At 44.8% G+C, this 19,210-nt stretch overlaps 1 protein-coding gene across 7 annotated transcripts in view; it reads left to right on the top strand.

Moving 5' to 3' along the window:
- The window catches only part of SETD5 (SET domain containing 5), a 42,634-nt gene extending 23,630 nt beyond the window's left edge, over positions 1 to 19,004 (top strand). For 4 of the 7 annotated variants that reach the window (XM_086618791.1, XM_086618788.1, XM_009991499.2 and 1 more), the window contains 8 exons: positions 2,176 to 2,305; positions 3,542 to 3,795; positions 6,324 to 6,380; positions 7,846 to 8,313; positions 10,128 to 10,414; positions 13,502 to 13,635; positions 17,418 to 17,491; positions 17,687 to 19,004. In XM_086618791.1, coding sequence (XP_086474917.1) covers positions 2,176 to 2,305; positions 3,542 to 3,795; positions 6,324 to 6,380; positions 7,846 to 8,313; positions 10,128 to 10,414; positions 13,502 to 13,635; positions 17,418 to 17,491; positions 17,687 to 18,289 — 2,007 coding nt within the window. In that variant the 3' untranslated portion in view covers positions 18,290 to 19,004. The remainder of the gene's footprint in view (positions 1 to 2,175; positions 2,306 to 3,541; positions 3,796 to 6,323; positions 6,381 to 7,845; positions 8,314 to 10,127; positions 10,415 to 13,501; positions 13,636 to 17,417; positions 17,492 to 17,686) is intronic. The other 3 variants (XM_086618793.1, XM_086618792.1, XM_086618790.1) reach the window with 1 other exon arrangement.
- Positions 19,005 to 19,210: the final 206 nt, after the last annotated feature.

The following is a 19,210-nucleotide window of genomic DNA, read 5'->3' as shown; positions in this document are numbered from 1 at the left end:
TTCTGACTACTCAGTCGGGAAAGTTGATTTCTAAAGGCCGTTGAAATAGATTACATATTTTCTTGGATTGTCAGCGGGCCTCTTCCTTAAACTACTGAGGACTGTGCCAAAAAACCTCAGTTGATGACCTCAGTTTGCATCCGAAGCATGCCAGTGTCTGAACCTCGCAAGGAAACTGAACTGTATAACCTGCTCACGTTAATCACATGTCGTACAGTGAATTGGCTGAGATCAGATGCCACATCTGAGGTAGCAATGCTCCAGACTGGCTGGCACTTCTCGCTTTTCCCGATGGCCGCAGTGGAATCCAGTGAGTTATATTTGAACAGAGAAAAAGCGTCTGCTGTACAGTAGTGAAGGCCATCAAAATAGATCCTGTCACTTGCTCTTCATCCTCGCATTGAAGTTTTGACTTTGAGGATTGTGGCCACCGAGTTTCTGATGCATTTTCATGATAGCTTTGAAGAATCATAAGACATATATGTGCCTCTAATAGGATACATATTGCTGACATACAGATGAACTGTGGATACTGAAAGGTAAACTTAGGATTTTAAACCTCTCTGGGAGAAGAAAAGATTGGTGAAGTGAATCCCTTGGGTAAACCACACAAATGTAAATTACAGTTTGTTTTTTCCAGCAGTTTGCTGTTATTTTACTGAATCACCTGGGTGTTTTCCCTTATATTGAGTCAGTTATATTTTACAGTAAAGTAAGCAAAGGTTTCCTGCCTGCCATCAGGAGTCAGTTTGTATCAAGATACAGGGCTAGCACACCCCGTGCAGCAGCTGACTTCCATTTACGTCCACTTGCATGAGATGTGAAACATTCTTTATTGTCCGTGTTCAGAAGACCACTGTGACTTTTATCTCTTTTATTAATAGCTGAAGAAAAGATTTGCCTTTATTACCATCGCCTTGTCTTAGCCCCCTGAAAACTGCTGCTTGCGTTTTATCAAATTTTGTGGTTTGCTCTTTGTCTCTGACAGCAAGCGCAGTCCTGGGAGAATTGTTATGTGATTAAACTCAGCCTTTTCCCTGCTGGAATTGTTAGAACAGAATCCACGTTAAGCTCTAATACGCCTTAGTGGAGTGGGGGGACAGTGTGTTTGTGCTTCTGGACAGGAAACAGCTTTTTTGCAAAACTCAGGATTTTAAAATAGTTCATCACTTATCTCCCTTTTCTTTTAATTAAGATTGCTTTTAATAGCTTTTAGCTGCCAGAGATCAGCATTTTATCTATTTATAATTTGCTCTTTACTTATCTTTCTGTTTTTGCTGAAGACTGCTGATCCCTAGAATACATCTGTCCTGGTTTTGACTGGGACAGAGTTAGATTTCTTTTTAGTAGCTAGAATAGCTCTGTGTTTTGGATTTAGTATGGGATTGGTTATGAGAAGAATGTTGACAGTGCGCTGATGTTTATAGTTGTTGCTAAGAAATCAAGGACTTTTGAGCTTCCCATGTTTTCCCAGTGTGCAGGAGCACAGCAGGCTGGGGGAGAGCATGGCCAGGACAAAGGGTCCGCAACTCCCCTTAGGATTGAGGGCTAGATTGGTCGATGAAGTATTCCATATCATGCAATGTCATGCCCAGTATGACAACCCATGAGGGTTGGCCGGGAAGTTTGGTTTGCTCTCTTGCACTCTCACTCCTTTTGGATATCTTTTCGGGCTTCTCGCTAGCCAGGATGGGACAGGCCCTGGTCAGTGGGTGGTGAGCAGTTACACTGTGCATCACTTGTTTGTATGTATTATTATCATTTTAATAATTACCATATATTATTATTACTTTTAATTTTATTGTATTTCCATTATTAAATTGTTTTTACCTCAACCCATGAGTCTCCTTCCCTTCTCCCCTTTCATTCTCTTCCCCATCCCCTGCGGGTGGAGGAGGGTGAGCAAGCTGGGTGGTGTTTGGTGGCCGGCCAGGTTAAACCACAACAACATCTCATCAAGAGCATAAAGTCAGGCCCATCACAGTACGTGTTGGACTCAGTGCTAACAGCTGTGTTCTAACGGATTCCTGTCTGAGTGCGTGCAAAGGAGGCGATAGCAGTGTTCTGAGCAGTCTGCCCTGCTGTGCAGAAGTGTAGGAGTTTGAGTACATCCTGCAAGAGTACATAGAAAGTACCAGAGGGGTTGCACGTTTATGTAGTCTCATTCTGTTTCAGCGCTGGATCAAACAAGCCTTGGAAGAGGGAATGACTCAGACCTCACCAGCTCCACAAGAGAACAGAACCCAATGTCTATACCAAAGTAACGAGAACAGCAGTTCTTCCAGCATCTGCAAAGATGACACAGGTAAGTGCTCAGCACCATCAGGGCAGCGTGGGCACTTTGGTGGAACTGGGAAGCTGCTGAATAACAAAGGCAGCTGCACAGGATGACATCTTAATGTGTACTGCTGCTTGATGGCACAGCTTTATGGCAGGTGAAAACGTTACTTTGCCATTCATTCAAATTTCTGCAGACCTATTCTAGCGTGAGCATGTGTAAAGTTTCTCAGTATTTTCCTGTGAAAAGGTAACCACTTTTTCTTTTGTCATCAACCTTGGTGCCGTGTGATCATTTGTCCAATAGAGCAGAGGGAAGAAGAGAGTACAATATCATCTCTTTTCAGCAGGATGCAGTTAGACAGACAACTAAGTATCTGCTGACTGTAGGAAGATATAGCAAAGTCTCCCAGGCACATATGTAATAAGCAAGTGATTAAGTAAGCCTCAAAGATGGAGAAGCTAAAATCTGTGAGTAAAGCAGCAGAATGGTTAAATATTGTGTCTGAATCTTTCTAGAGAGAAAGATGGTGAAGATGTGCCCAGTCAGGGACCAGTCTTCCAAGGAAGACAGACAGGAAGCTAGATAACACACAAATAACGCAGAATTGATTATTGAAAAGTTAGACACATAGGAAACAAACAGAACGCAAGAACCAATAAATCCACATCCCTGAGCAAGACTTGAAGAAGCAAACAACTGAACTGCAGAATTTACTGCATAATTTTGTTTGTTTATTTGTTTAAAATGGAGCATCAAAAAAAGATATTATTTTGAATAGGGATAGGCCTGAGGGAAAGATGTTAATCCTTTGTGGGAATTAAATATGTTTGGGCCGTATTGATGTAGCCTATAGGGAACTATTAGGTTCACCTAATAGTAACTGAGCTGCCTGTGGCTTGTTCATTGCCGTGACAGTGACACGTCCTCTCACCCCCCCTCCTCCACTCACCTCTTCTCTTTTTATCCTTTCCTGTCTTCCTTTCCCCTGGCTCCCTCTTGTGCTTACTTCTAGTTGCAATATTTCCTTTCCTTCTCCGTGTGTTCCTGATTATGTATTGTTCTGTTATCAGTATCTGGATATGTCTCAGGAATGATATAGAGGTACTTCAGAGGTACTTCATTTTTGTGAATCTTTCGTAGTCACATTGGAGACTCACGGGCTCCATTTGGGCTGGGAGCAGAGGGAAGGAGACTGTGTGTGATTGGTACATAGTTACAGTTAATGGTTCAGCTTTGTCCTCAGCTCAGTTTGTTTTTCAGACTTGGTGAGTCCCCTGAAGAAATGGAAGTCTCGCTACTTGATGGAGCAGAATGTTAAGAAGTTGCTGAGGCCGTTGTCTCCCATCACCCCTCCACCTCCCATCCCTTCAGTTCCTGGCTCAGTGAGCCCACAGCTGACAACACCCTGCTCATCGCTACCAGGAGAGGAGGAGAGTCGCAATGGTTATGGCATGATGTTCTCACCAATTCCTTCTCTGGCTGCTAGTCGCTGCAATACTCCACTACAATTTGAGGTAAATCTGACAGGAGACTGGGAATGCTAAAAAGAGAAGAACTGGAATATTTGCAGCAGAGGTAGCAATAGGGACACCTTCCTTTTTGAGTATGTGGTTGTGTTCTTGAGCAGCATTATAGTGTCAGACTTCGCAGCGCTGCTGCCTTTCTTTACTCCACTGCTGGCCAAATCTCCTGCTCTATTAAACATCAAAGCTTGCTGCAGCCCAGCCTCCTCTCACTTCTTAACTATTGGTAATATGCAGCTAATTCTGTTCTTCGTTTCTCCACGGTAGCTCACTAATGTTGCAGGCTTTTCAGTGTTCTTTAATCCTCTTCCCCACTGCACGTCTCTGTGCCGGTGTGGCTTCCAATCCCACTCTTCCAAAGAGTGCAACAGTGCTTTAATTCTCAAAGGCTCTGACACCTTCGCTCCTCTTTCCCTAAACAGCTTTCAATAACCTCAAGGATGTTAGAAATACTTTACATCACCTTCCGCTATGTTCTTTGATTTTCTTTTGCCTTGATAGGGTAGGATGAAAATACCTTATACCTTTATTTCATGATAGTTTCCTTTTGCAAAAATTTCCAGAAGTGCTGAGCAGCCTATCTCGGTGGTTCCCCTTTCTCTAAACTCTGGGATAATTATCAGCATGCATCCAGCTAGGACCTTCCACTTCCACTTTGTGTTGCTGCTCTGTGCCTGTGAACAGGGACCATGCTGTTTGCAGTTGTAGTCCTATTTTCTAGTATTGCATATTCTCATTTAAAAATGGAACTCTTCAGGCCTGCTACTCACACTCTGCCAGTTAAAACCATTAAAATCATTTTGTGCAGTGACAGGCTGCTTCGTACTAGGGACTGTTTTGCAGGAATCCCTCATCTGTTTTGCGAAAGACCAAACAGTCCTTTGTGGTATTTTTAGCTTAGTTTGCTTTTGATTATTTTCTTTAAGAGCCCTTTGTTGTAAGCTGTCTGAGAGGCAGATCTGCAGAGGTTAGCAGGGAACATTGTGGAGCATTGAGGAGGGAGATGAAAGACTGTTTCAGGCACAGAGCTTGATTGAAAACTATCCTTACCTTTGCTCTGGTTGAGGTGGACACTGTTGATATGGACCTGCACAGTTTAGTCACTGATTTCCTGTCCTACCTTAGTGTTAGTTACTTCTGTTGCCGTGTGTAAGACATGGGAAGCCTGGATTTCACTGAGCATCTATACCTTACTCACTCCTTTTACCTATTTTCCCCTTGAAAAGAGCCTAACAACTCAGTAGACCATAGGCTGCTTTGTTCAAACTTTTGCATTTCCCTCGGTGCAGCTCATTCATAATATCACTATTTTAATGTCATGTCTGTTTCATTTAATTATCATGAGTTCTGACTCGAGTGAATACATCTCCTCATGTATAAGGCCTCATGCTTCAGTCCTATGGCACTATAGGAAGAGAATAACAGACATTCTTCTATCAGTTCACAGCTTCCTCAAGTGAGCAGATGTTGACTGATATCTTGGCTTACTGGGGAGTACGTTTTTGAAAGCTGTGGCTTTTAAGAGACTTCCTTCTTGATTAGTTTCCTAACTGCTCTCTGAAGAGCTTGTATCATAAGCTTCTGAAGCTCTGGTTGGTTGGGTTTTTACACACTGAGTTTTTTCAGACTCAAGTTCTGGGACTTTTTATGTTGGAAGCATAAATTGAAGGATGCGTAGTGTCTCCCGTATGCATAGGAGTGACCAGAAGTGTAATGACATGCATTTACTTTTTCTGTGGAGTTTCTCAGAAGCTATTTTAATGAAGAAGTTTCTGAGATTCCTGTTTTCTGAGTGTTTCTGCTTTGTAGAGGGTAGTGATTCTTCCCATGTTTCTCAGATGGCAACATACCTCTGGGAAATCTTCTTTTCTGATTCTATTTTAGACCTGCCCAGTAGCATGGAAAGGAGAGTGCTTGGGAAGGAGACCTTAACCATGCCATCACATGCGTGAGCTGCCTTCCACTCTTAGCTGCTCAGATGATATGTTACGACATTTCATACAGCTGTCTGTTCACACCTATTCTCTTGACTTCATTTGGAAAGGTGGCTCACAGTGGATTGAACGAGACATTTTTGAATTCCAGTAGAATGCCTGTGAAAATTCTGTATAGTGTTTGGAGGATCTTAGTTTACCTTTTAGGCAAAACCAGACTTTCCATCTCTCCTGTATTCTCAGACTAAATGCCATAAATGGCTTTCCGTATATTTCATGGTGCAAACTCTGACAGCATCAGTAATATAAAGAATAAGATGCTTCTTTTCTTAACATTTATGTGCTCTGGTTTGGGCGCTAAGTTATAGCATGAAACACATTAGTCCAGTCCTGCCTTTGTGCTTCCAGGGAGCTTTAGAAACCACTTAAGTGACAGAGTTACCATCCAGGCTGGGGCCAGTTCCTGGGATAGTCTCTGTTTAGAATAGCCATTGCTAACCTCTGTGCTTGTTTTTTAATTGATTTTTGTTTCACTTCTTGACTTTTTTAAGTACATGAATAACAAGATGCTTTTTCCTCCTCTAGAACGTATCCTCCCCTGAGAGCTCCCCTGCGCATAGGCCTGAGTCCATGTCACCCGAGGTAGTTATCACAACGTCGTGATTGCATTTGAGGCCGGGAGCGTGTGTGCGTTTGAGGCCGTGGCGGAGGGGAGGGATGAGAAGTGCGGAGGCGGGTGGGAATAAGGGTGGACCATCAGTCACAGTAAGGCTGAGGAGAGTTTTCAGGGTTATCACAAGAGAGCAAACAAATTGAAGACTGGAATCTATTACTTACTTGTTGACACTGGTGGGAAACAGGCACTGTGAAAATCTGGTATGTCTCAGCTACTGAGGCAAAGGCAAGAGGTCTGGGGACCCTGGAAAAGCCTTAATCAACTTCAGCCCCAGTCCAGCAGATAAGTGGTGTGTGCCATTTACTCAGTAGCAGCCAAATGACCACTGGGGAAGAAAAGGGAAAGCATCCAGTAGGATTTTTGACTTACGAGGACACAGTGGTGCACTTGACTTGCTCTCTTCAGCCTTGATTTATTACCTGTTCCCTTGCAGACTTAAAATGTTGAGGAGATGCCAGAAAGTAGTATTTTGTTTACCTGCTGGCCTGTTGTAAAATATGAGGTGAAGTACCTTGCTCAGAGACTGTTTCATAGTAGAAAATACACACTCATCTCCGTGTGGCAGATTACTTGGAGCTGTAATACAGCAGAGGAGACATGATCAGCAGCAACCATAGGGCAGAGCTGGTGCCTGGTGCTGCTGTGTTTTTCCCTTAGCACTGTAGTCCTGCAGAGAGGATGAAATTGTGTCAGTTATGCTCATTGTCTGAGATCCTGACATCTTATCATGGTGAAGGAGGTGATTATTCCATTGCCCTGGAGGTTTTTTGGCACATAAAATAGATAAATGTGTCAGTGCCTAGTGCTCTAGAAACTGTGACAGCGCAAAGATGATGCCATAATGGTTTTGTTAGAGAATGTAAAATGTAGAAATGCAGTATAAATTAAATGAATGTACTATTGTTAGAGATTGCTGAAGCTTACAACAAGTGAAAACAAGCAGCTTGGAGATTCTGGCATTTTATTGTTAGGAAGTTAGTACTGGCTGACTTGGGACAGTTGAGAACTTGGCTAATAAACCAACGAATGGACAGCAAATCTTTTCTGTTCTCTGCCCGTAGTGAACCTAGCTAGTACTATGTGTTAACATCAACTTTGGGACATAGGAGGCAATTGAAAACGCTGGGTTTTCTTCATTTACTGCCCAGGGGTAGTGCTGAGCCTTATCCTCTTGCTGCAGTAAGACTGCTAAAGGGGAAAGGGCATCTCGTACTGGACAGCTAAACTGATTGTTGCTTAGTCTCAGTCATTCCTCTGTAGAGCGAACAGAACAATGCAGGAAAGGACCAAAGGGGTAATCAGAAAGGAACTGGAAAGCAGTAAGCTAGCATTGTGCAGAGTACTTTCTGACTTAAGTTTCTCTCCCCACCCTTGCCTGACCCTTTTTTCTGACTTCGCACCCCACTCCTATATCCTTCTCGGATTTTCCAGCTGTGTCTCCGGTCCGACCTGGATTTGAAGAGTGGGTACCTGGATTCCGGTGCAAACAGCTGCCCAGAACGACCATCGCTTCTCAGCTTTGGATCCTCTGATCTGGCTCCACAACCCTCCATAAACTCTACTTCAGAGATGAACTTCCCAGGGAAAAGTGGGGAAGCACAGATGCTGCTACGAAGCTCTGATCAGGCTTTTCGGACAGAGTTTAATTTAATGTATGCCTTCTCCCCATTGAACGCTATGCCACGTGTGGATGGGTTGTTGCGGGCATCCGCTCCTTTGGGAGAGAGGAAGCCAATGAATTCGGAAGCAGGATGCTGCAGCTCTCCTGCCGAAGGATATTTCAGCAGACACGAGTCAGGGCTGCTCAAAGAGACAGTGCATGGATCCATGTCTCCCTGTGGTGAGAGGGCTTGTGAAGGCGTCAGACCTGCTCCCCAGAATCCTCCACAAAGGAAGAAGGCAAGTATTCTTGTTAAATAAACTCTAAGGTTGCAGGAACCTGAGCAGGAGCAGTCGGCACCATGGGAAAGACTTACAGGGGGAATGAAGAGAGCAGAATACAACTAAAACATAGGCTGGGCAAGTAATCCAGGTAGCCAGGGTCTGGATGAAAACAGCCTAAAAGTTGTTGAAAGAGAGCAAGCTACACTTGAGGCAAGATTTTAATGCGAGAGGTGGAAGAAAAAAGCCACAGTGAAAATACCTCTTCTGGGAGCACAGAAAGGGAGAGCATGATGCTTGCAGCCTCCATAAACGGTTGTTAAACTGAGCCAAGACCCAGAGCAGTAACACAGTGCAACTGTACTAGCTGGTGGGGGTACTATTTACCAGGATGAAAAGGGTCCTTACAAGGAAAGAGGATCTAATGCTTCAAAAGAAAGTACAGGCTGTTGATTATATCTGATGATATTAGAATCTTCACATGAACATGGAAACACGGTAACATTGCAAGAAAAGTAGGTGAAGTTTGTTACTTAAATTTTAGCTCTTTGAAACTGAAACCACAGGAATATTGTTTAAAGAAAGCGAACATGTATTGGTTTCCAGTAGCAGACCAATGACCCTCATGGGACTAAAACTGAGTGAAAATGACGAATCAGATGTTGCTGTGATATAACTGGGTGCTCATGGGACAAATGAACATACGCTTGTGTAGATGTATATCGATGCCTTTTCCTGTACTTGGACTTTTTTTTTTATACTGCAAGTGTGGTACCTTGTTTCAGTGTCCAGCTGGATGAAATATCTTAATTTCCATGGCGTTTCTGGAGGGTTTTGATTTTTTTCCTTTGGTTTTCTTTTAAAGTTACACTTATCTTAAAACCTTCATATGTTTGAGTTACTTTTGGAAATGGCCTGTTCAAAGCCTTCTATACAGGCATTGAATCATAGTTGATGAATTCTTCAGCAGAGCTGCCTTCTGCGAGTACTTTATGGGGTCTCTGCCTCATAATAACTCTTAAGGGGAGGCACAGTGAAAGGTAAGTGCTCAGCTGGAAATACTTTTGTATTTTTGGTTCTGTTGTCCCTGTGTTATGAGACTGCATTCATTATCTGGGACCTTTTGGTCTGTGCCTTTGACAAATCTGAGACTTCTTTGCACAAAAAAAAAAGTTATACCTTTGCTAAAAGTAGTTTATTTAGGTGATAGTGCTGGAAGGTTGCAATGCTGGCTGCTGAACCACCATAGCAGGAACCTGCTCTAAGCGGGCTAAAATTCTGTGCAAGGCTTTACCAAGTATTTAGTATTAATGTGGCCGAACTAGTACAGGTGAGCAGAACTCTCTGAAGATACCAGTTCTGTGAAGGAGGCTCTTATTCTCTGGTTTTGAGATGTACAGATACTGATACACATTTCATATTTATATAACATCCCAAACCAGAGGGAGGGAGGGAAGGGTGTTGAAAGGAGGAAATAGAGGCTTGATACTCGAATGTGCAAGCGTATACTGAAGTAATGTGAAATTCCAGATGGTTAGAGAAGCAAACTAGCTGGATATTTCCACTTAAGTATTGGTCATAAAGAGTAAAATGTGGGTGAACATCGCAGTTGATGAGTGATTCAAATTTGAACAAGTTAGCTCTTTTTCCAGCCTGCCCGCAGATTCAGGAAGATTTTATAATCCAAATATACCTTTTAAAGTTTTATCTGCAAAGCCAAAGGAATATATTTTTTTAATATGATTTTTTTTTTAAATGATGTGTGGGCATGTTCCTCCCCCTATTCTAGTCCGTTGCGTTCCCTGACTCATGACTGTATTTTTCTCTCTCAGGTGTCTCTACTAGAATATCGCAAGCGGAAACAAGAAGCCAAGGAGGGAGGCGATTCAGTGCGATGTACAGGGACTCCTACCCGACAGGGCAGCAGCAGTTCTGTGACTGACACAGATGGCAACAGTCTGCCGGGCTCTGTAGTACGAACCCCGTCCTCCCCACAAAGTGGCTTCTCCCCTTCTCATCCCTCCTTGCCTCATGTAGAGGACATCAGCCCACCAGACTCGAGGGGGGCTAATTCCTCAACATCACTCAGCAAATCCCAGGAGAACATCAGCAGTAGGTGGTGAGTGTTATCCTTGCAAGCAAGCCTGAGATTGCTCCACAGAGAAAGGACCCAACTTTCTAGGGAGCATTTCCATAACAATGAGTGCAGTTGGATGGATTCAGTCAGGTCTCTTGGCATTGCTCTCTTTGATAACTGCTAAACAACCATGAAGGATACCAGCAGCCTTCTCAGGCTGCCCTTTAGTTCCTGGTTTAGATATCAAAAACCTGTCTTGAAAGATACGAAGTTAAACAGTTGTCTCTCTCTTCCACCGGTTTCCTTTTAAGGTCTCAGGTTTGAAGGTCTTACTCTTGTGATGAGAATTTAATCCAGGTCTCTTCTCGCTGAACCTCCAGTCTATTTGGACATGGGTGGTACTAAGTCAACTCCTGTGCAGAAGGAAAGCTGGCAGAGCCCTCTGCAGCTTTGCATGTGAGGAGCAGGGACAGTGAAACGACTACAGCGTCCCTAATGCCTTGTACATATAGCTTGAAGAGCAGTTACCAGACTGCAGTCGGTGGCTTACCAAAGGCATGGAAAAAACACCTTTATCATATCACCATGAGAAGGTTTGAAAAGGGGAAAAGCTGGTCTTCAAAAACTTTTGAACCTGATAGTAATGTCTCATCCAAAAAAATTCAGTATTGCAGCACTGAAATGCAGAGTTATAGTTGCGTTATAGTGTCGATCAAATGGTGGTGAGGGTGTTGTGCTTTCTGGAGCTCTGTAGTGCGCTGGCTCTGCTGCTTTGTGTGCAAGCTCTGCTCATGCACACCGCAGGCAGAAAGCCATCCCTTTGAGTGCCGGTTCTCTGTGCGCACAGCCGTGTCCCTGCGCATGTGATGGCAGGGGGGTGGCAAGGGAAGAGACGCTAAGCAGTGCCGAAGGCAGTGAGAAGTATGAAGTCTGTGTTGAGAAATTCTGTTTTGGGTGAATTTGCAGGAGTAATAAGATGTGTTTCTTTCCCTTTTCCATCACTGTTCAAATGGAGATTAATAGAAACAATTTGTCTTGTACGTCTCTGATGGTACTCTGCCAGGTGACCTTCTGCCAGATGTTGGGACTGGCCACAGCTGAGGCAGTCTGCTGATGATTAGTTTATATTAATGATTTTATAATCAAATATTACTCTGTGCAAGTGTTGCTATCCCATGCCCTTCTCCTCCTATGCCACTTCCTTCTGCCTGCAAAAGGGTGAAACAAAAACCTAGCTGAATGAAAAAAAAACAAACAAACAAACTAGTTCAGGATGAGGTGTCAGTGTGCCAACCTTGCTCTAGTACCGTGTTTTAGATTGTGAGCTTCATCTGCTGCTCCTCAGCAGGTGCTCTGGCTTCAGTTTCTCACATGATTTCGTGAGTTAAGTGTTGTGTGGGAATAAAGATCATATTGTTACAGGATACTGGATATAAAGTTGAAACCATGCTGATAGATTTTGAAATGGGATTAAGCAGATTTGCTGCCTTTTAAATTCTTGTTCTTCTGTGTTTTAAAGGGCAAGGCTAACAAATGTACAGTCACCTTCTACTTTTAAAAAATATATTAGAAGCTGCATGTTACTGAATTAAAGTTGTGACCCAGTTTCATCTTTAACTCTGAGTGCTTACATTTCAGATACATTTCCAGACATTCACAGTAATATAATATTAGGGACAGAAGAAAATGGTGGGAACTAAAATTACGTGCCTTAATTTTTAGAGTTGTCCAGAATTTTTGCTGAATTCTACAATATTTGCCAATAGCTTTCATTTAAAAAAAATTAAGTTTCTGTCTCTTTCAGTTGCCAAGATACAGCCATCACAATGTAAACAGATGTGCTGCTGCCCAGTAAACCCAGCCTTGCAGAAAACTGTCTCCAGCAAAACAATAGCAGCAACGAAGGTGTGAATTCACCCCCTCACCCCATTCACCTCCACGAGGTGTGAACTCTGGCCCCTTCTCCCTTCTGCTTCATCGAGGGGTGAACTTCAATGTCTGGGCTATTTATTTAAAAAAAAAAAAAAAAAGGCAAGCTAATGTAAAGCACAGTTTTTAATATATCTTTTAAAATAATAAAAAAATACAGAAATCTGTTAATATGGTGCTAAGCTGCATACTTACGTGGTATGCAATGCATTTAATATTATGCTAAATGTTTAAATTCAGGCATTTTTAAGGCGCGTGTTCTTCAGTCTAGAGTAAAGGCATTGTGAATCCCTGATCAAGGTGCTACTATCTTACAGGGTAAAACACTTATTTCTAAAGAGATTTGGATGGTCCTGTGCATGGTAAATTAAATATGGACCCAGGGGTCTGGGGTTTGTCTGTGGATCTGTTTTTCTTCTACAGATTGGCTTTAGGAAAGCCACTTCACCTCTTTTTCACCCTCAGACCAGACACTTGTAATAAATAATGGAACAAGATCTAGCACCAATCTGGAGCGGAGAGCTTGCACATTACAAAATAAACAGGACAAAGTAGCATTAATGGGCAAAATGGCCAAGCTAGCTCTGCTCCAGGAGCGTTGCATTATCTGACTGTACTATCTTGACACTCTGTTATCAAAAAGGTATTGGTTTTGCTGCTTTTTAGCTTGAATAAAAGTAATCTATGCAAAATAACTGCATCCGATTTTAAAACACCACCAAGATGATCTCAGTGATCTTGAAGGTCTCTTCCAACCAAACGATTCTATGATTCTATAAGATTTTCAAAATGCTGTTGTATCTTGAAACTGTTTTCTGGGAGAAGGTGTCCTGTAATCAGGTGATGTGCAGAACTGGATGTTTATAGCATGTTTCCAATAAGAGTAAAGATTTTGTATTTCTGAGGGCAGCACTGTCATGGTAGCCAGTGAGGGGCAGTTGAAAATCCCACAGGAGACTAGTAACATTGCAAAAGCAGTTCAGAAGTTTATTCCTCATCTGTCTAGAGAGCTGATGGTCCCTGATCCTTCCCTTCTATGGTGGGGGTTTCCATTTCCGCTAACATCATACCTGTGAATTTAAGCAGAAACTTAAACCTGTCTTGTGATTATACCAGGGACCCCGCAGCCCCCCGTGCGTTGGTCACGTTGCCCTTGGCTGGGTAATAGCAGTACTCAGCTGTACCGGGCTTTTGTTGCAGGATGGTCCCGACATCGGTGGAGAGGCTTCGAGAGGGCCGAGGCATGCTTGAGAAGGTGCTGCGAAGTGGCGCGAAGGTATCCCAGAGAAATGAATCCTCACCTACCTGTGACGGTGCTGTTGAGAGGGATGCAGGTAGGAGGATGAAACTTTTGAACGCTTGGTTGGTGGGAAATAACAGACTTGATAACTTTGCAAACTTGTCTGTGAAGTGAGTTGTTCCTTCATCTTTAACATTATCAGTGCCTTATAAGAGCATTCTGCAAACCGTACTTCCTTGTTATTTAGATATTGGGTGAGCCTATATGCCTCTTCTGTGAGACCTGGAAGACCTTCAGGTTTCTCCAGGGTTTGGATTCAAGACTACCTGCATCTTGGCTCTGGCAGGAACAGCTTCTTTGTCCTTGGACAGATGGGTTAAGCAGTATTACCTCAATTGCCCCTATGTACTGGGAACGAAAGTGCTATCACTTAATAATTCTAGTTGACTGAGCATCCAGATAAACATATTATCTCACTAAAATGTAGGTGTGGGCTCTAGGCAGTGCTAAGAACTAATTTAGCTTCCAAGCCTTACTTCAGCTCTTTTTGATGTTACTTGATTCCTTGAATTACGATATTTGTCAGTTTTGTGAAATGTACCTCCTTACTGAGAATGAATTCAGTTCTGTGTTGATGTTCCTTTCTTCTCTGAATAAAGCGTTGTCCTCGCCGAGTGGCATCCAGGGTCAGTGAGTATTTGTAATCTGAGCTGAAATTATACCCCTGTCTTATCCATCCGTGGTCTAGGGGTGAGATGTGACCTTCTGAGGGACAGACAGATCACTCCATCGTTGCCTAATTTCTCAGCTGTGAAATGGAGTTATTTTTTCTTTTATTTATTTTGCAGTCTCTGTTGAACACGGTTTTCTTTAACAGATTGTGCCCTCGGAACCCTGATCGCGCTTGCGACTTAGAGCAATGGATCATCATATTTAAATAACTCTGTGTCTTGCCATTGGTTCCTGCTTCCTCATAGCTGAGAACTGTTGTTGGAGACTCCTGACTGATACGGTTCCAGCTTGCTGACGATCAGCAGTGGGGATCTGCATCTCATTGGAAGCCGGAACCAAGTCGCATGGTATTTTAGACACAGAAAGACTAGACCCTCTAACCCAGGCTTGCACAGAGTGCTCTTTGGGTAATTCAGCAGCAACAGGAACTTTTGCCTTTGAGGTGTCTCATTTCTGAGCATTTTAGGGAGAGTGGTAGGTATTTACTTCACTCCAAATCAGGCTTTTTCTCCAATTGCAGCAGGGTGTGTTTGGGAGCGCTTTCTGAAAACTGGCCTCTCATCTGGGGTTTTGCTTTCTTTGTGTACCTAAGGACATCTCTTCTCAATGCCTTTTCTTCATGTAGTCTTAAGAGGGAATCCTCTACCCTATCAAATTTCACTGGTTTCATGCGACCCTGATGGGAGCCCGTTTCCTGTCTTGCTTACCAGTGTGGAAGTGGCTTTCTTGGTGGTCATTTTTAGAAAGGGAGGCAAAATCCATACTCACAGCAGGCCTTTTGCTCGCTGTAATCTGTACAGCTCTGGCTTTTCAGTCTCACCCAAGAGTTACGCTGGACTTAGACTTTCAGCTACATTCATCCATTCTTCTTCCTTGTTGCATAAAGCCTATCCCACTCCAGGTTGTGAAAACTTAGTGCTGCAGCTGGCAAAATTTTTTTTGTCTCTTACATCCTAGCACAGCAAAATATTTTTTTTCCTTCTTTTGCATACTCTGGCAATTTCTTCAGTAGCTTGTTTAGATTCTGAGAGCCACCTTCCCTCCTCCAGTTGCTTATCTGCTTCTTAGCGAAACAAATGAGTGGCCGAGTCCCTGCCATTCCGGGTGTCACCTGTAGAATTTGTGAAGATACACGTTTACTTGATGCTGTAACAGATAATAATGTGAGGGGAACTAAAAACCCCAAACATGGATGATTTACTGATGGGGCATGTAAGAATGAAATGGAATTTGTGTGCGTGCCATGCTTCTGAGAATTGCAGCTGCTCTCAGTTAAAGCTGTAGCTTTGGCTTTAGGTTGACAGGCGAGTACTGCCAAGAAAAGCAGTTCTTCTTATGTCCTTCCTTGTGCAGATATTAAGAAATGGAGAAGGGAAATGACGGCTTTATCTTTTAAGTTTGCATAAAACAAATTCAGGAAGGTTATAGTTTATTCACCCTTTGTAATTTAGAGTCTTTTGATAGTCTTTAACTTGTCATTTTTTTTCTGTGAACAGGCACTGCCAGTAAATGGCACTGTGCAGCCCTGCTGGTGTGCCTTGCTGTTTAAGAAACAATTTCTTCCAGAAATCTTTAGATTTCTTCTGATTCTTATACTGAACTTCTGTTAATCACAACAATCTCCTGGATTGAACAGTTAGTCTCTTCTGTGCATGACTGCTTAACAAAACATGCTCCAAACTTCACATTGTGCCTTCTGCGGTGCAGTATTCAGAATGTCACCCACAGCAAACAGCTACTTGATGCATCAGATGTGGTTTCAGAAAATGGAAGGCGGCACAGAACACATGCTGAAAGCTTCACACCGCAGTCCCTGTGCAGGTCTTGTGCCTTGAGGAAGAAGACTTCTGAGCCTCAACAGCAGACAAGACAACTCCATCCAGATTCCTGTTTAGCTAAGCCAGCAACTGTGGTGTGGCACAGAGAGGACAACGGCAGCAAAGCCATGGGCACCGCTGCCACTGATGCTCGTGCCAGTGCATCTGGTGCGAAGCCAGACCTGTCTGGCAGAAGTACAGAGCAGACTAAGGGAGCGTGTCCTGTTTCATGACTGAGACACATCTGTCATATAAATTTGATACTAATACCAACACTGTTTCACCAAGGCATTTCAAACGCGGCTGCTGAGAATCCCTGAGATGGTGCAGCTAAACAGCTCTGTCTCATTAGACTGCAACATAACTCTGATGTGAAATCTAGTCCCACCACTTTCACTCCCTCCTGAAGAAAACATGATTGGCAGCTGAACCCTGTGGTTACAGTAGTAGCAACTGAAAAACACAGGTGGCAAAGTGGCTGGCTCACTTGCAGTAAGTACTTCTTGCCTACCCCAGTTCAGGTTCGGTTATTTGGTAGGACGAGAAGCTCACCCGCCCTCTAAGATACAGGTGCTAGCAAGGCTTACTCTATCAAGAAGCAGCTTACCTTGATCTCTCACATAGCTAAGGTGGATCAGGGTGTACTGTGCTGATGTTACCCCTCAAACCATTTCCATCATCTTGCCCTGTTCCTGGTATAGGCATTTTTGAGGTCTAAGAGTAACTCCATTTGGCGCAGTGCAATTGACTTGTGAAGCATAATCCCCGAAATGGCAGCAGGGGTGCCATCAGCCTTGGCAGCACGGGACCTCAGTTCTCGGCAGTGTCTGGATCTGCCTTTGAGGAAAACCTGCAGCAGGATCTTGCTGAGAGACATCTAAGACGGAAGTTTTATCTCTCCAGCTGTAGCCAGTGTGGAATCCTATGACCAAGGCTGAGCAGAGAATTGCTGAGTCCTTAGAAACTATCTTCTTCCTCTCATCCTTCTGGAAAGCCAAGGGAGCCCAGGCTGTGTCTGTGCGGTGTCACCAGGTGCAGCTGCTCAGATAGGCTGGTCCAAAGCAGGTGAGCTTTGTGCTAAACCAGAGAGAGCTGGTGTAAGGGAAGCAGCAGTTCCTAACATGTTCAGCTGATTGCCCTGTTGGGGTTTTCCAGTTGCCTTTTACTGGGGTTCTTCAGCTTCTGAAACACTGGTGGCTGGAGAAGCTGCTCGTCTCAGCTGGATGCAGAACGAGACGGCTGGGGTGTGTGCAGGTGTCATTTGAGAAGGAATTGCTGTGGCCTCAGTCCAGAGGGTGAAATTTAACATCTTGCCTGTACATTGCAGACACAGCAGGAGGAGACACTCCAGAAGCCCACAAAGGACCAGCAGTTTACAGTCCTTCTCGATACAGCTACCAGGTAAATTATTTCATATGTTATCTGCCCGTTCTGAAATAAAGCTTTTAACAGGATTAATGAGAGAAACTGGGTTTGGCTGCTAGTTATTCCCAGTCCTGCTATGCTAAGCACCTTTGGCATGAGAAGGAGGTAGGAAGCAGGGAAGTCAGTCTGATATGTCTTGTCTTTTGTTTTTTTCCCCACCGACTTGTTCAGCTCCTGCAGTCGGACAGTCCCCAGGCAGAATCGCAGACCCTTCTCCAGCAGAGTTCCTCGCCCTACAGAGGACACCTTGCTCCATCTCCTGGATACAGCTATCGAGCAGCAGCACAGAGGACAGGACACAGCCTCTCTCATGGTTCCTCGGAAACATCCCTCTCCTCCACCTCATACTCCAGCCCTGCCCACTCGGTCTCCACAGACTCCTCTGCCCTGTTTGCAGGGAATTCGGGGTATTACAGCAGCCAGCAGCACTCTGGCAGCGGCAGCAGCAGCCTCCTGAAGAAGAGCAGCTGCCCTGCTGCTGCCAGCCCAGCACAGCAGACGGCTGTGGACTCTCTTTCCTCCGAGTTGGGCTCCCAGCCCTGCACAGGCGCCTCGGGCTCCACCTCGGCTCCCCAAAGTGCTAGGTCACTACAGTCAGACTTGCGGACTATCAGTCTACCGAGTTCCGGGCAGTCTGTTCTCTACCAGGGCTCCCGGGGGGCAGTGATTGCCAATGCACAACACTATCCGCACCGTGGGGGAAGCAGTGTCCATCAGTACAGACTTCAGCAGCTTCAAGGTTCTGGAGTAAAGACTCAAACAGGACTTTCCTAGGGCTGCCTGGACTCCAGGACAAAACTGCCCATAGCTCCTTCCAGTCACCTCTGGAAGTGGCTCCTGGGCCGATGTTTGGAGCTCGCACCTGGTGCTGGGGTGCCAGGGGTCAGAGGCTGAGGTCTGAAACGCACGGTTGAGATTTGTGAGCAGTATTGGCCTCTGGCCATGTAGGAGAACGCAGATTTCTCTGAGGCAGAGACTGTAGCAAAGCTGTTCCCTGACACGTGGGTACATTGCAAAAAAAGGAAAGAGAAAGAAAAAAGAAAAAAAAAAGGCAAAAGCAAATGGTTCAAGTGCAATGACTGTGGTGCAGCCTCTGTCTCTTGTCCGTGCCCACGGCCAGTCACTCATGCAGCACGGGCATCTTTTTTGAATGCGAAAGCGGTTTAAAAGAAAATGTTGGGGGGAAGTTGAACTCCAATCCCAAAGCTCCCTTTGTAGGTCAGGTTCTCAGTGCGTTCTGGGGAGGGCTTCAGTCCGTTACAATCATTCCAGTCACAAGCAGACGAGTGCACACGGCTGCCGTTGGGCCTGGGTCACGACTGCCGCGGTCGGAGCTTTTTTCCAGGACAACAGAGTCTCCGCAAATGTGAACTAGCACGAGGAGGGGGTTGGAGCGTGTGTGCCTGTTGCTGGATCTGGGATGCACTGTCGCGTGCTGCTCTGACGGGGCGCGATCGCCGCGTCCGTCGCAGGTCTGTGAACGGGAGCGTTGCTGGGGCGGTGCTGCCACGGCCGCCGCGCCCGGGGCGGGGGGTCTCTGGCTTCCGGCGTGCAGACACGCCGGGGGGCCCGATGTGCGAAGCAGTGCTGTGGCACGCGGGGGGCTGCCTGGCTGAGGAGCGAGGGGCTGCGGGAAGGTGGTGGTTAGGGGGGACCCAGTCTGTGCCGAGCCGGACGCTCTCCGTGCAGTGCGGG

This window comes from Tauraco erythrolophus, chromosome 12 (genome assembly GCF_009769465.1).
Source record: "Tauraco erythrolophus isolate bTauEry1 chromosome 12, bTauEry1.pri, whole genome shotgun sequence".
Lineage (NCBI taxonomy): Eukaryota > Metazoa > Chordata > Aves > Musophagiformes > Musophagidae > Tauraco > Tauraco erythrolophus.
Note: the sequence above shows the minus strand (reverse complement) of the source record. Positions and strands in the feature narration are given on the sequence as shown.